Source organism: Vanderwaltozyma polyspora, genomic scaffold, assembly GCF_000150035.1.
Source record: "Vanderwaltozyma polyspora DSM 70294 KpolScaffold1006 genomic scaffold, whole genome shotgun sequence".
Classification (NCBI taxonomy): Eukaryota; Fungi; Ascomycota; class Saccharomycetes; order Saccharomycetales; family Saccharomycetaceae; genus Vanderwaltozyma; species Vanderwaltozyma polyspora.
This window is the reverse complement of record NW_001834620.1, coordinates 50,228-63,869: the sequence shown is the minus strand read 5'-3', so window position 1 is coordinate 63,869 and position 13,642 is coordinate 50,228. Positions and strand designations below refer to the sequence as shown.

Sequence of the window (13,642 nt, the reverse complement as noted above, 5' to 3'; positions counted from 1 at the left end):
TCGGACTTTTAAAAGATTAGCCGTTAGAGGGCCCCCCCCAAAATTATTTTTCCACACAATTTTAAGGAAAACCGGCCATGAAACACCAAGGTTGGTTTAGCCCTAAGGGGATACCCTTAAAGAAATGGTTGTTTTATAATCTTTGGAAAAATTGCCCGACCAAGGGGTTTTGTGAATGGCAAGCGGTTAAATTCGCCCCTTAAAGTATCAAATGACCCCCCCCCGACTGTGAATATTTGGATTTACCACCCAAATTGTTAATAAACGATTTGTAGGACATGTTATCAATTGACGGTCCCATCTAGTAAAAAATTATGTTAGTCTATTTAATTGGACAATTAGCTGAGTTATTTTGAAATTACTGTTGCCATGGCAATTATAAAGTAGGTGGTATCCAAGGTTGCATTATATACTTGGTAAGCTATTAATAAGATAAATATTTTGTAAATTGAAGTAACTCATGGCGATTATTGTGGCTTCGTTATTTTTGCCATACCAACCTCAATTTGAGTTGAATGCTAGTGAAGGTCAAACTGCTGAGTTGTTAGATTCTCAATTGGTTAAAGTCAATTCTCCGAATGAAAGTGCTAAGGTGAAACGCAGTTCTTCAGTGCATTCAAGTTCTCCTTTCCAACCTCCTGATGTAAGCTCTCAAGATAGCCATCCTGAACTGTCAAAGAAAGATTTAGCCTTGGATGTCGTATCAGCTGAAGATTTTTTGGAAAATTTAACTGCTAATGCTACTGCAGCAGGCACTCCTACTATAAATCAAATGGGTAAAAATAAGAATGCTTCTGTGGATGATTTCTTTTTGTCTTCTGGACAGTTGGGTGATCAAAAAGAATCACCTTCCTTTTCAGTTGTATCTTCTCCAATTCCAGGTTCTGAACATCATCAATTACCTTTGAATCCTGTAAATAATGATTCTGCTTCTTCTTTGTTAAAGAGTGTTAACAAGTCATTATTATACCAGTCAGTAATGAATAAGGGTGGTTCTCAAAGTTCCTTAGAGGGACACTCAAGGTATCAATCCGCTTCCCCAAAGAGTACAGTTATTACCCCAAAATCTAAAATTGTACCTGATGTGAACTCGGCAGTTGTGAATTTTGCAAAAGTAAGACAGCAGCATCAACAGCAGGCGGCATTACCAGCAATGAAGAGAATTCCTATTTCAGGAAGTGCTAAACATACTTTATCTTCGAACTTGAAGTACTCTCATTCAGCCTTCGACGATGAACTATCAACCAGCTCCATTGATAATGTAATTATGGAATCAGATCATGAAGATTCTAATGATGCTGATTCAGATCTGGAGAGTGATGCCAAGGTTAAATACAATGTTCCTAGATTTGGTGGTTATTCTAATAATGCTAAGTTAAGGGCTTCATTGTTAAGAAGTTCTCGTGAATTGTTTAGCCAAGTGCCATGGAAAATTGTACCAGGGACAAAAGGTAATGGTGCATTAAAGAATGCTGTTGAAACTGCAAGCTTTGAAAAAACTGTAACAGAACCTTTTACTTGGGTTGGTACAATGGGTATTCCAACAGATGAAGTTCCTTCTGATATTGTTACGAACATTTCAGATGCATTGAGTAGGGAATATAGAGCAGAAGCTGTTATAACCGATGATATCACATTTAAGGGTGCTTATAAGAACTTCTGTAAACAGATTTTATGGCCTACACTACATTACCAAATTCCAGATAATCCAAATTCAAAGGCGTTTGAGGATCATTCTTGGAGTCACTACCAAAGATTAAACCAACAATTTGCTGATAAAATTATTGATCTTTATAATGATGGTGATACAATTTGGATTCATGATTATCACTTAATGTTGGTACCTGGAATGGTTAGAAAAGCACTACCTTCAGCCAAAATTGGGTTCTTCTTACCTGTATCCTTCCCAGTAGTGAGGTATTTAGATGTTTTGCTCAAAGAAGAAAGATTTTGAAATGGATTATTGGTGCTAGTTGTGTTGGCTTTCAAACAAAAGAAAATGCAAGACATTTTCTTCAAACTTCAATAGAATACTAATGGCTGATATCAGGTGAAGATGGATTGAAATATAAGGGTAAGATTATTTCCGTTAAATTGTTCACCAATTGGGTATTGATGTCTTTAATACAAACCAAAGAATTATGAATGAAAAGACTTTACAATGGCGTCAATTAATAAGAGAAAGATGGAAGGGAAAGAACTTAATTGTTGGACGTGATCAATTCGACCGTACGCGTGGTTTGGATAAGAAAATGCTTGCTTATGAAAGATTTTTAAGAGATAATCCTGAATATATCGAAAATGTTGTCTTGATTCAAATCTGTTTGGGAACAGGGAAGGATTCTGAACTGGAACGCCAGATCATGGTAATTGTAGATAGAATAAACTCTCTTTCATCCAACATCAGTACCACGCAGCCGGTAGCATTCTTACACCAAGATCTTGATTTTGAACAATATTTGGCAATTAACTGTGAAGCTGATTTATTCTTTGTCGATGCTTTTAGAGAGGGTATGAACTTGACCTGTCATGAATTCATTGCATGCTCTGAAGATAAGAATTCTCCACTTCTATTGTCAGAATTCACTGGTAGTGCAGATGTTTTGAAAAAGGGAGCATTATTGATTAATCCATGGGACATTAAAAATGTTTCTGAAAATATCAAGAAAGCTTTGGAGATGTCATTTGAAGAGAAGAGACGTCGTTGGAAGCAAATGATGAAGAGTATCATCATTAATGATTCTGATAATTGGATTTCTAATTCATTACAAAATATCAATAATTCCTGGGAATTTAATCAAGAAATTTCGAGAGTATTCTACGTTTCTTCAGAAAGAATCTACAGAGATTGTAAAGCTTCTCAAAAACGTATGTTTATTTTCAAGTTATCTGAACCACCAACCGCCAGGATGATTTCAATTTTGAACGAACTTTCTACCAAAAATATTGTTTATGTTTTGAACAGTTTCTCGAAGACTACTTTAGAAAGTTTATACAGCCGTGTTGTCAATATTGGATTGATTGCAGAAAACGGTGCTTATGTTAGATTAAACAACTCGTGGTATAATATTGTCGAGGAAGTCGGATGGAAAAGTGAAGTTGTAAAAATTTTTGACGATAAAGTTGAAAGATTGCCAGGTTCTTACTACAAGATTGCAGATTCCATGATCAGATTTCACACTGAAAATGCGGAAGACCAAGATCGTGTAGCAAGTGTTGTTGGTGAAGCAATTACTCATATTAACACATTGTTTGGTGATAGGGGTATTCATGCCTATATTCATAAGAATATTGTATTTGTCCAACAAATGGGCTTGTCTAGTTCTGCAGCTCAATTCTTGTTGAAATTTTACAACAGTTCAACAAACTCAAATGATTCTAATTCATCGATGCCAGGTTCTCAAAATGCTTCAATGATGCACCCTGCTAACCAACGTTCTGAGTTTTTCAATTCTGGAGCATCATCTCAAAGCCCAGTAGACTTTTTAATGATTACAGGTTCATCATCACCAGTAATTGAACCATTATTCCAAATGATTAAGAATGAAGTTTCGGAATCTAGACTAAGCTACGGACACAGTATAGTATATGGGGGTAGTGCCCTTCTACCTTCGCCAAAGAGCATATTGACGGTTCTAATGAATTATTTACGATTTTGTCACATATTGCCAAGATTGGCAACTGAGGTATTCGAAAAATTAACAGGAGATGAAGGGGCATAGATTTTCATTCGATTCTTGCATTTTATTTCATTTCCAATAAATTATTTCGCCTTTGTTTGGTTTTTCCTTTTAATAAAGATTGTTCAAAGCAATCATAATCCGGAGATAGATTTTTATGTGTTCTTTTTTTGTTTTTTTGTTAAGTAAACACATGCCATGATTTCCATTTTGACGTACTCATTTATATACAAGTAGTTTTTTTATGCAACATCTTAATAGATTCCTAATTTTTCATTTCCAATGAACCTAAATGACAGTAAATTAAATTTTCCTTCTATCTTTTTTCTTTTTAATTATTTATTTTTTAACGGTCCTCAAAAGAAAAGGTTCAAAAAATTGCAAAGGACAAGATCCATTATATAAGAAATTGTTACACATTTATTTGTTACTTGTATATTGTATTGGTAACAATTTCAATTAATAACATGGAAATTAGTTATTCAAATGATATAAAAATCACATCGCTGTCACTTAAAGATCATATCTCATTACATCATCATATATTTCATTACACCATCATATCATTATTAACGGATGGGCATCTTGAAATTTTGTCCAAACATCAAAATTTTGTCAAATAATGAATGAATGAAAGAGAACACACCAACTATAATAATTTGAATAAAGGACATTAATATTTGAAATACGGTTACATTTGATTCGATTTTTGTATTAGATTCAGGTTCAAGAGCAACAGCAGACCAAAATAATACTTCATCATGGGTAAGAAGAACACTAAAGGTGGTAAGAAAGGTAGAAGAGGAAAGAACGAGACCGATGGTCCAAAACGTGAGTTGTACTACAAAGAAGAAGGTCAAGAGTATGCTCAAATTACCAAAATGTTAGGTAATGGTAGAGTTGAAGCTACTTGTTTTGATGGTGTTAAGAGAATGGCCCATATTAGAGGTAAGTTGAGAAAGAGAGTATGGATGGGTCAAGGTGATATTATTTTGGTTTCTTTAAGAGATTTCCAAGATGATCAATGTGATGTTGTTCACAAGTACAACTTGGATGAAGCTAGAACTTTGAAGAGTCAAGGTGAATTACCAGAAAACGCTAAGATTAACGAAACTGATAACTTTGGTTTCGAATCCGATGAAGATGTTAACTTCGAATTCGGTAATGCTGATGAAGATGAAGATGAAGAGGAAGATTCTGAATTCGATATCGATGACATTTAATCTAAATTAACATTAGAAAGAAAATCATTTAAAATAACACTCAAGACCAATTTCAAAAAAAGAATCGAACTACTTAATATATCTCTTTATATATTGAAGGAAAACTAATATAGATATTCTGTATATTTTACTTACATATCAAATTTAAAAAAAAGTTTTACAAATTAATCTTTGAACTCAATAAAATCTTCAATTTTGAAGCTATCATTTGAGCTTGTTTTCTCTAATTTCAATTCGTTGGATCCAATATTGCAATGCTTGATTTTATTTGAAGGTTTGTATAAAGTCATTATCTTTTCAATTATTGGAATCTTTAGTAATGTTGGCATAAATATCTCATTAATGTTTAATGTATCCAAAGAATTGTTAATAAAAGGATAATCAACATTTTTATGATCAATGCTTATTAATAGCTCTTCTATAACAGGCTTTTCATCGGGTCCCCTTTTGGTGCTCTTCTTTAAGAACTTCATCAATGAAGGGTTTTTAATGTCCTCAAAAATGTTTTTACATAGAATTGATTGGATTTGGATCGAAGTTAATTTTGGAGCTAATTGTAGACAATCAGTAGCATTTGCTAGTTCGGTCTTAGTGAGGTCTAATAGTCTTTTAATCTCATACAAATATGGAAATGGTTCGAATTCGGTTAATTCATATTTCTCAATGTACTGACAAAATTTATTTAAATTATAATTAAAAGAAACTGAACGGTTCTCTAAAAATAATCCTGGGGAAGTTACAAGACCATTGAAGCAAATTTTATCAAAATAATTTAATAAAGTTTTTAATGTCTTTTCGGCCACTGTGTCTTCCAAATTTAGACACTTCATTCTCCAGAAAACCTGATCAAAAAATACCAAAACATTATCCAAAGCTCTCATCACATCAGATTCAAACATCTTTGGTATGTATTCATCGAAATTGCCATTTAAATCGGGCATTGTTTCGATAAAAAAGGTTGGAGGATGCAATAAATTACTAATGATGACACATATTTTTTCTGTCCAAATATTATATATATCAGTGCATATAAGCTCACATTGTCTCTTTCTTGTCGTGTATATGAACAATTCCTCTTTATAACTCTCGTCGTCTATATTATTATCATTTGATTTGTTATTCACATTCAGTAACAATTCCAGTCTCTCATTCATATATCTATCCACTGTGTGGAAGTTAGTCAACCAATAACAACCAATTTCCATTATAGTTCCATCAGTGATATTTACTAGGTAATTGTGAATTTTATCAGAAAGTCCAAGTAACAGAACGTCACTTTCGTAGTTTAGTCCATGACTCCAAAGAAGATTGAAAAGTGAGCAAAATATAATTGCTGGACTGTAAAGTTCCCTATTATCTTCAATTTTATAACAATATTCTATGTCTGGGACGTAAAATTTTTTAAATATTCCTTTATCAATTTCATCAACAATAGAATTGATATCCTTTAATAAACTAACTAACTCTACTTTCGTTTCTATATTAAGCTCTTCCGAGATAGGTTTTGGTTCTTTTAAATTTGTAACATCTTTAACATGAACTTCTTCGTTAAGTATTGTCATTATTTAGCAAGTTCTAATACAGTTAATAATATTGTTACTAATTTTTTTATTGTTATTATTATTATTATTATTATTTTGATAACAATGATGGTTTTAATTATCGTTATATAAAATACGTCTGTGTCGTTGAATAAAATATGTCGTAAGATCTAGTTAAATTCGATGCACATAATGGTAATAGTGCTGTTTAAGGATAAGATCGATCTTTATGCTAAATATAGTATGAAACAAGATTAAATATATATAATTATGTACAAACTTTTACTTTCACTTCACTTGGTAATTTCAATTTCATATATTTTTTTAATGGTCTCTAATTGTTGGATAAATGTTTTTATCAGGAGTATGCAATAGTAAAACTTCCTGACACAAGAAGTTATGGAGTTGATAATGATTAATACCTAACAAACAATATATTGCTAAACAGTTTTGTGTATAATAAATCGTATTGGGAATAACAATAACCTTAGTCTCTAGGATTGTAGCTTTTAATGTCAACGCCTAGGTTGATATAAAATATCAGAATATATTGAAATAATGTATTCTCTGCATTCAATGTATATATACAATTTGTTAAATTGAGAAATACAATGGGGAAACAATTTCCTAGATTTAATATATAATGTATCTTGAGAAATAACAGGGGACTATCTAACAAAACACAAGGTGGGAGTTTAATAAGTGTCACACTGGTAATATTTTTAGTTAGTTGCTCGGCAATGTAGGATTGCCTTGTAATATGAAGTGACATATATAGTACCCCAAAGATATTTATTGTTTACACCGCTATTCAGTTTATATATGCATATATATTAATTGTAATTGTTGAGTGTAAAGTAACTGAAGAAAGGTAATATTTTGTACCTTATACATGCTGTCCATTTCTTGAAATTAGAGACTATTACGCTAACTCCTCTATATGGTCACGTTTTATTCACGTGGTCTAAGTTTGCGGGAAAACTTGCGACGAATTGTTTTCTCTTTTCTTTTTCTTTTTCTTTACTGTCTGTTTCTGTTGTTATTGTTACTAAATTAAGAAACAACGGATAAATAGAGCGTGCGCTCCTTTGTCTTGGTCTCACACCAGATTTTTTTGTTGTTATGCTGCACTTCGGTTTGTTTATTACTGGTTTCCATAACCGTAAAGTTTATTTAGATTGTAAAATGTATACAAACAATAGAAGATTGATTGTTTAAATGTAAATAAAAACATATAAACATTTATAACCCAGCATATAAACAATTGCTGGCAAGATTCATAACAACTATTTCATCCATTGTTAAAATTATATATAAATAAGGTCATATCTTTGTATAACGATGTAATTATTTGTTTCTAATTACTATACATTTGTGATATTTGCATTTTTCTTTGTGTAAATAATTATTCTGTTCGTAAAATACGTCAGTAAATCAAGCATATTACTACAAATCTTTTATAATAAATCATACTGCAATAATTTTTATATAAATGGCGGACACTATTAACAACAACTTATTGTACCATCAACCTATAAACTTATTTAGGAACAACGCTATCAGCATTCCAAAACGAAACGAATTAAGGTTGAAGAAAAAAAATGTTTTGTTTAATACATCTAGCGCAAATACAACCAACAAAGATATTTTAAGAAAATGTTCTGATCAATTTAACGACTACTATACTACCAAAAAACTGTACTCAAATTATTACCAATTTAATAATAATAATAATAATAATAATAGTACTGACATCGCGTCAATTGATCAATACAACAATTCTTTATCAGTTGATCAATTTAATAATATACTAATTTCAAATAATAGTAATCTATCAATTTTAAAAATTATGAATGAAAAATTATTTAATTTGCAAAAAGTTAACTTACCAAAAGACAATAATTTAATTTCGACTTTTACTGATTTTAATATTGAAAGCAGTAGGGGCACTCTACAAGAAGAAAGCGACAGTAAATATATTTTATCCGGTGATTCAAATGGTAATATTAATTTAATTAAGACTTCATTGGAAAATGGGAATGCAACTATTTTAAAGAATTATAATCATAAAACTTATTTAAAGTCATTAAATAAAACAGATTGCTTCCCAATCAGAAAAATTTTGAATTTTAATAATAATTTTATTTCCATTATAAATGATTCAATATTCATTTATAATTTAGAAAATAGGAAAAAACCAATATTTTTACAATCTTTCCAAGGTTTGGGTTCTGTTGCAAAACATGAAAACAAAAATTTATTAGCTTTATCAGGTTCAAATTTTGGTCCTTCTGGTTTATCCTTGTTAGATTTACGTTCTAATAATACCGATAAGCCAAATAATTTGATTTCAAATCAATATTCACCTAATTTAAGAAATCATGAAAGTAAAAATTCAAATGTTAATTCATTAGATTGTATTTGGATTGATAATTATCATATTGCAAATACTATTCATGATACTGTAAAAATTTGGGATATTAGATCGACTGATTTCTCACCGGTTCTAAATATTGATCCGAAAAAGGGCTATATTCAATCTTTATCATTTAATCAATCTGAAAAAAAGAATCAGAAAACTCTATTCACAAATGATGATCAAAATAATATTATCTCTTGGGATCTAACAAATTTTAAATCAATGAAAAATTGTATACTTTCACAAGGTTTTAATACAATTGTACAAGAATTTAATGAAAATTTAATAAATGACGTCTATGAATGTGGTAATATTATTGTTAATGGAAATTCTGGTAATTCAAATTATAATTCAAATTTTATTCATTCTAATTATTTAATGAACCCTTTAAATGATGGCTCTCTATTAACATTAAAAAATAATGAACTGGGCCTGCATCAAATTAAAAATATTCAATGTTCATTCCTTCAAAATATAAACTACAATGATGAATTACATTCTGATTCAACTTTGAATGATTCAACTGAAAAAAATGATACCCAAAAAGTCTTTTATAGAAATGACTCAAATAAGAATTCTGCTTCAACTTTAACGGATCAAAATTCGACTTATGAACATCATCACTCAGATAGCCTATATTCTATCAACAAACTTGCATTAAGTGGTTCCACAATTTATAACAATTAATTAATAATACCAATAAACTAAATTATATACAAACACACATACTTATTTTAATATTTACATTTAGACATAAATTTTTTAATATTACAATTACAAACACAATAGTTCTATTCTAACCCCAATAATCCTTAACAAAAACATTAAATTTTTTTAAAAAATCGAATCATTTTAGATAACAAGAATTTTTACTATTAATTATCTATTTACAAATATATGTCACACATTAAAATCATATCTTATTAAATTTTTCATAACTGGTTATATAATAAAAATGCAAAAATTAACAACATCCACAGCATAATTTGTACAATATGCCTTCATTTGAACTACTATTAGAATCATCTTCCAGAGATTCCTGTTGTTGATGATACAAATTAATGCTCTGATATTGCATCATTTTACCACTACCCTCCAAGCCATCATTGGACCTTATATTGTAATTAACATTACTATCAATATTTTTATGCAATAACTTTGTAGAACTATTCACATTTGTCTCATCATTAGAGAAAGGTTCAGTATTACGCCTGGTAAATTCACCACCAACATTATCTTTATTATTATTACTGTTACTTCTAGATTCATAAGTGGTAGCTGATGTTTTGACGAGTTTTCTGGTGTTTGAAGATGTTGAAGGTTCTAAGCTTGAAGAAAATCTTCCCTGTTGCTGCTTAGAATTATTTGAAATCGTAAGTTTTTGATGCTGCTGATGTCGATTATTCTGTGATATGGTTTTAATATTTGATGATGATTGATTGATGTTAATATTTGTTGCAGTATTGTTATTATAATTGCTTCCATTATTGTTATTGTTAATGTTATTTATATTATTCTGATGATTATTTCTAGGTGTAGGATTACCATAACCATGAAGATTAGTTCTATTATTTATCGTTATGTCCCAACCTCTCCCATTGTTCAGTTCCATCCAATCGTAATTTTGATCTTTATCACAATTCACAAGGACTTCGTCCATTAATGATATTAGATAATTATAATCAGGGTCTTCATTAAACCTCAAACCTCTAACATACTTCAAATATGTTGCAAACTGTTGAGGTATCGAATCCGTTAATAGTTCCTCAGGATCCAGCTTCTGTTTGGTCAAACCAATTTTTTCATATTTCAATTTATTATTCGGAGCTTTTAAACCTTGCCATGGCAAGGATCCCTTTAAAAAATAAAAGAATACATGACCTAATGATTCTAAATCATCTCTTCTTGATTGTTCTCTACCAAAATGCGTATTTATTGACATGTATCTTGCAGTACCACTTAAAGATTTCCTTTCTCTATAAGGGATATGTTGCTTCGTCCTTGGATCTCTATATTGTTTGGCCATACCAAAATCCACCATGTAAATTAAATTTGGATCACCATTTGCAGAAGTAGCAGAAGACTTGATAACTTTACCCCCCGGCAATAAACGTTGATATTCTGAAATTAAGAAATTATCGGGCTTAATGTCTCTATAGATAAGGTCATGGTCATGAATGGTTTTAACTCTTTGAATCATTTGCTTTGCCACTAGACAAGTAGTCTTTATGGAGAATTTTCTTCCACACCACTCAAATAAATCTTCCAAAGATGGACCTAAAAGATCAATAATTAATACATTGTGCATACCTTCTTGACCGAAATAATACGCATGAGGAATTCCTGCGCAACCATTTAAAATTCTGTAAGCTCTAAATTCATCTCGTAATTGTGGAGCATCTGAACGACGTGGTTCAAACTTGATTGCGACTGGTTGATTCAATTGTTGTTGGCCATTATTATCATTGTCTTTATTTAAGATATTTTCACCTTCGAAAATGACACCAAATGAACCTTCACCAATTTTTGGCCCCACAGCGTAATGAATCCCCACAATATGTTGTTGATGAGACGATCGTTGAGCCATTATAATTTATTAATTATGCGAAAAATGAAATAGAAAAAAAATGAAGGGAAGTGTTAACAGCAACAAAGCAACTATTATTTTTTTATTATTTTAATTTCTTTCTCTTGAAAAAAAAAACTAACTCAAAATTAAAGGGAATGTCCACTGTTAATGCAATATCAAAAAGGGCTTTTTAAGTATGAACCAAAATACGAATATACAGATGCAAACTAACCACCCAAAGTTTCGGTTTACAATAAGATTTTATAATTTCAATATTTTCTCAGGCTTTGTCCTCAATTAAAGAATAAAATAAGGTACCTCCAATAAATCCAAAGAGAAAAATTCAAAAAAGTATATTGAAGTTTAAAATCATAGACATACACATACAACCACCGTCTCTGAGAGCCTTTTAAATTCGGTGGTATGTATAGCCAAAAGTATAATATACCTTTTTATAAACACTAAACTTGTTTTACTCAAATTTAGTTGTTCTAAGTAGAAACAAACAATATTGAATATTAATCTTCTGTAATTTTTTTTTTTTTTTTACAAAAGACTCACAACTTAGCCGGATTTATGTTTTCTCGTGTCAGGAATTTCTTAGAATTCTTTCTAACAGCAAAATAAAAATGCAATAAAATTATAATAAAAAAAAAGAACTCTAGAAAAGGCTAATTCTACAACAGAACAGCTTCACTATTAATTAAATAATATCTTTGTTGTTTGAAAAATCTTGTAAAGATGGAGAAATATAGTTATCGATACACTTTAAATTAACCATTATTTTTTTTATTTTATTTTATTGCATTTTATTTTATTGTATTTTGGAAATTTGATGTACCCAATAGAAATGACGTACAATCGTAAACAATGACTGATGTCTTTGTGATTACCCGGCAATCACGTGCTCTTAATTTTTTTGATCAATTACATTTACATTGGTTTTAATCTTTGCTGGGGCGTCTTATCATTTCAGCGGCTAAAAGTTCAACGATGTAGTACAGATAAAGGAACACCCTTTTATTTTTTTATTGTTGTCACACCATAGCAATGTATTCAGATATTTAATCTGAGGAATACTTTAGTCTGATTCATTTTACCCATTAAGCTTTAAATATAGTATAGTTTTCGCTGTTGAATTGAACTGAATAAAAGATAATACATAATATGATACATTTTGTATTCTGATGTCTTGAGGGTTCAATAAGAAATATGATCCCCCCTCCCTCCCCAAATATTCTAGTAATAGAATAATTTTTTCAATTGAGAATTTTATTCGTCATTGGCAGTCATATTCTACATAATGCATTGGGCCCTTACAAGTGCTCAGGAATCTTTATAGCCCAGTTCTCCAATCATCTGCTTTCTGATATAATACAAGTTAATGTAGCATAATAATTATTGCTCTTACTGATACTTTACCAATGAAATAGTATACAATGCAATACACTTAATAAAAGATAATTAGTATCTTTGAGGATAAACCACAAAGAATTTAAGAATTGCTAACGAGGTTAGCTTATCATTCTTTTCTTTATAAATAGTATAACTGTCTTTTATATGGAACAATATTACCATTCTCGGTCAGCTGACCACAGCGGCTAAACTGTTTCTTATTTTCTTCTCTTCTTCCCTCCCCAAGATATGAGAAGCAATCTGAAAGTCATATAAACGAATGATCCACTTGTTGTTGTTTTGTTTGTTTTTGTGTCAATTTTTTGTCGTTGTCCTCTTTCCACAAAAACAACAAGAAAGAAAATTGGAGTAAAAAGAAAGCAATGATTAATTTTTGACTTTTTTTTTTTTGAGGAAGGTATAAAAAGGACAAATTTTTAGGCAATCTGTTCCCACCTTTGNCTTTTAATTCCTCCTAAATCCATTTTATAACCCTTATTTATTTTGGTACAATAAAGGATAATTTTAGACTATCCCATAGATAAAAAACATGGGAATACCTACAAACTGCCCTTTTCCGTTTTTAAAAGGATTAAGGAATTTAAATTTTAAATAGGAATCAGTATTTAAAAAGGGATTCTCACGGTTTCTACCAAAAGGTTTGAAACAAAAATTTAAGGTATTTATAAATTCCATTATTTGGGTTAGCAAAACCTCCCCCCGGTTTCAAAATTGAACCAAATTCAGCCTTTTATATTTGGCCATCCCCCTAAAGCGGAAAAATATTCCAATGACCCGAACAATTTGTGAAATTA

The 13,642-nt window shown here is 30.5% G+C and overlaps 4 protein-coding genes and 1 pseudogene across 4 annotated transcripts; 3 read left to right on the top strand and 2 right to left on the bottom strand.

Annotated features, from left to right (window-relative positions):
• The first annotated feature begins 460 nt into the window (after window positions 1–460).
• Window positions 461–3,722, top strand: Kpol_1006p18pseudo (annotated as a pseudogene).
• Window positions 3,723–4,441: 719 nt separating this feature from the next.
• Window positions 4,442–4,903, top strand: TIF11 (translation initiation complex factor eIF1A; the record flags this gene model as incomplete). The annotated part of the gene is made up of 1 exon (XM_001643428.1): window positions 4,442–4,903. The coding sequence occupies one exon, from the start codon at window positions 4,442–4,444 to the stop codon at window positions 4,901–4,903; it is 462 nt and encodes a 153-aa protein (XP_001643478.1).
• Window positions 4,904–5,067: 164 nt separating this feature from the next.
• Kpol_1006p16 (uncharacterized protein) lies at window positions 5,068–6,465 on the bottom strand (the record flags this gene model as incomplete). The annotated part of the gene is made up of 1 exon (XM_001643427.1): window positions 5,068–6,465. One exon carries the CDS (start codon window positions 6,463–6,465, stop codon window positions 5,068–5,070), a length of 1,398 nt encoding a protein of 465 aa, XP_001643477.1.
• Window positions 6,466–7,936: 1,471 nt separating this feature from the next.
• DSE1 (Dse1p) lies at window positions 7,937–9,550 on the top strand (the record flags this gene model as incomplete). Its single annotated transcript, XM_001643426.1, has 1 exon — window positions 7,937–9,550. The coding sequence occupies one exon, from the start codon at window positions 7,937–7,939 to the stop codon at window positions 9,548–9,550; it is 1,614 nt and encodes a 537-aa protein (XP_001643476.1).
• Window positions 9,551–9,827: 277 nt separating this feature from the next.
• Window positions 9,828–11,450, bottom strand: YCK3 (casein kinase YCK3; the record flags this gene model as incomplete). The annotated part of the gene is made up of 1 exon (XM_001643425.1): window positions 9,828–11,450. One exon carries the CDS (start codon window positions 11,448–11,450, stop codon window positions 9,828–9,830), a length of 1,623 nt encoding a protein of 540 aa, XP_001643475.1.
• Between the last annotated feature and the right edge of the window lie 2,192 nt (window positions 11,451–13,642).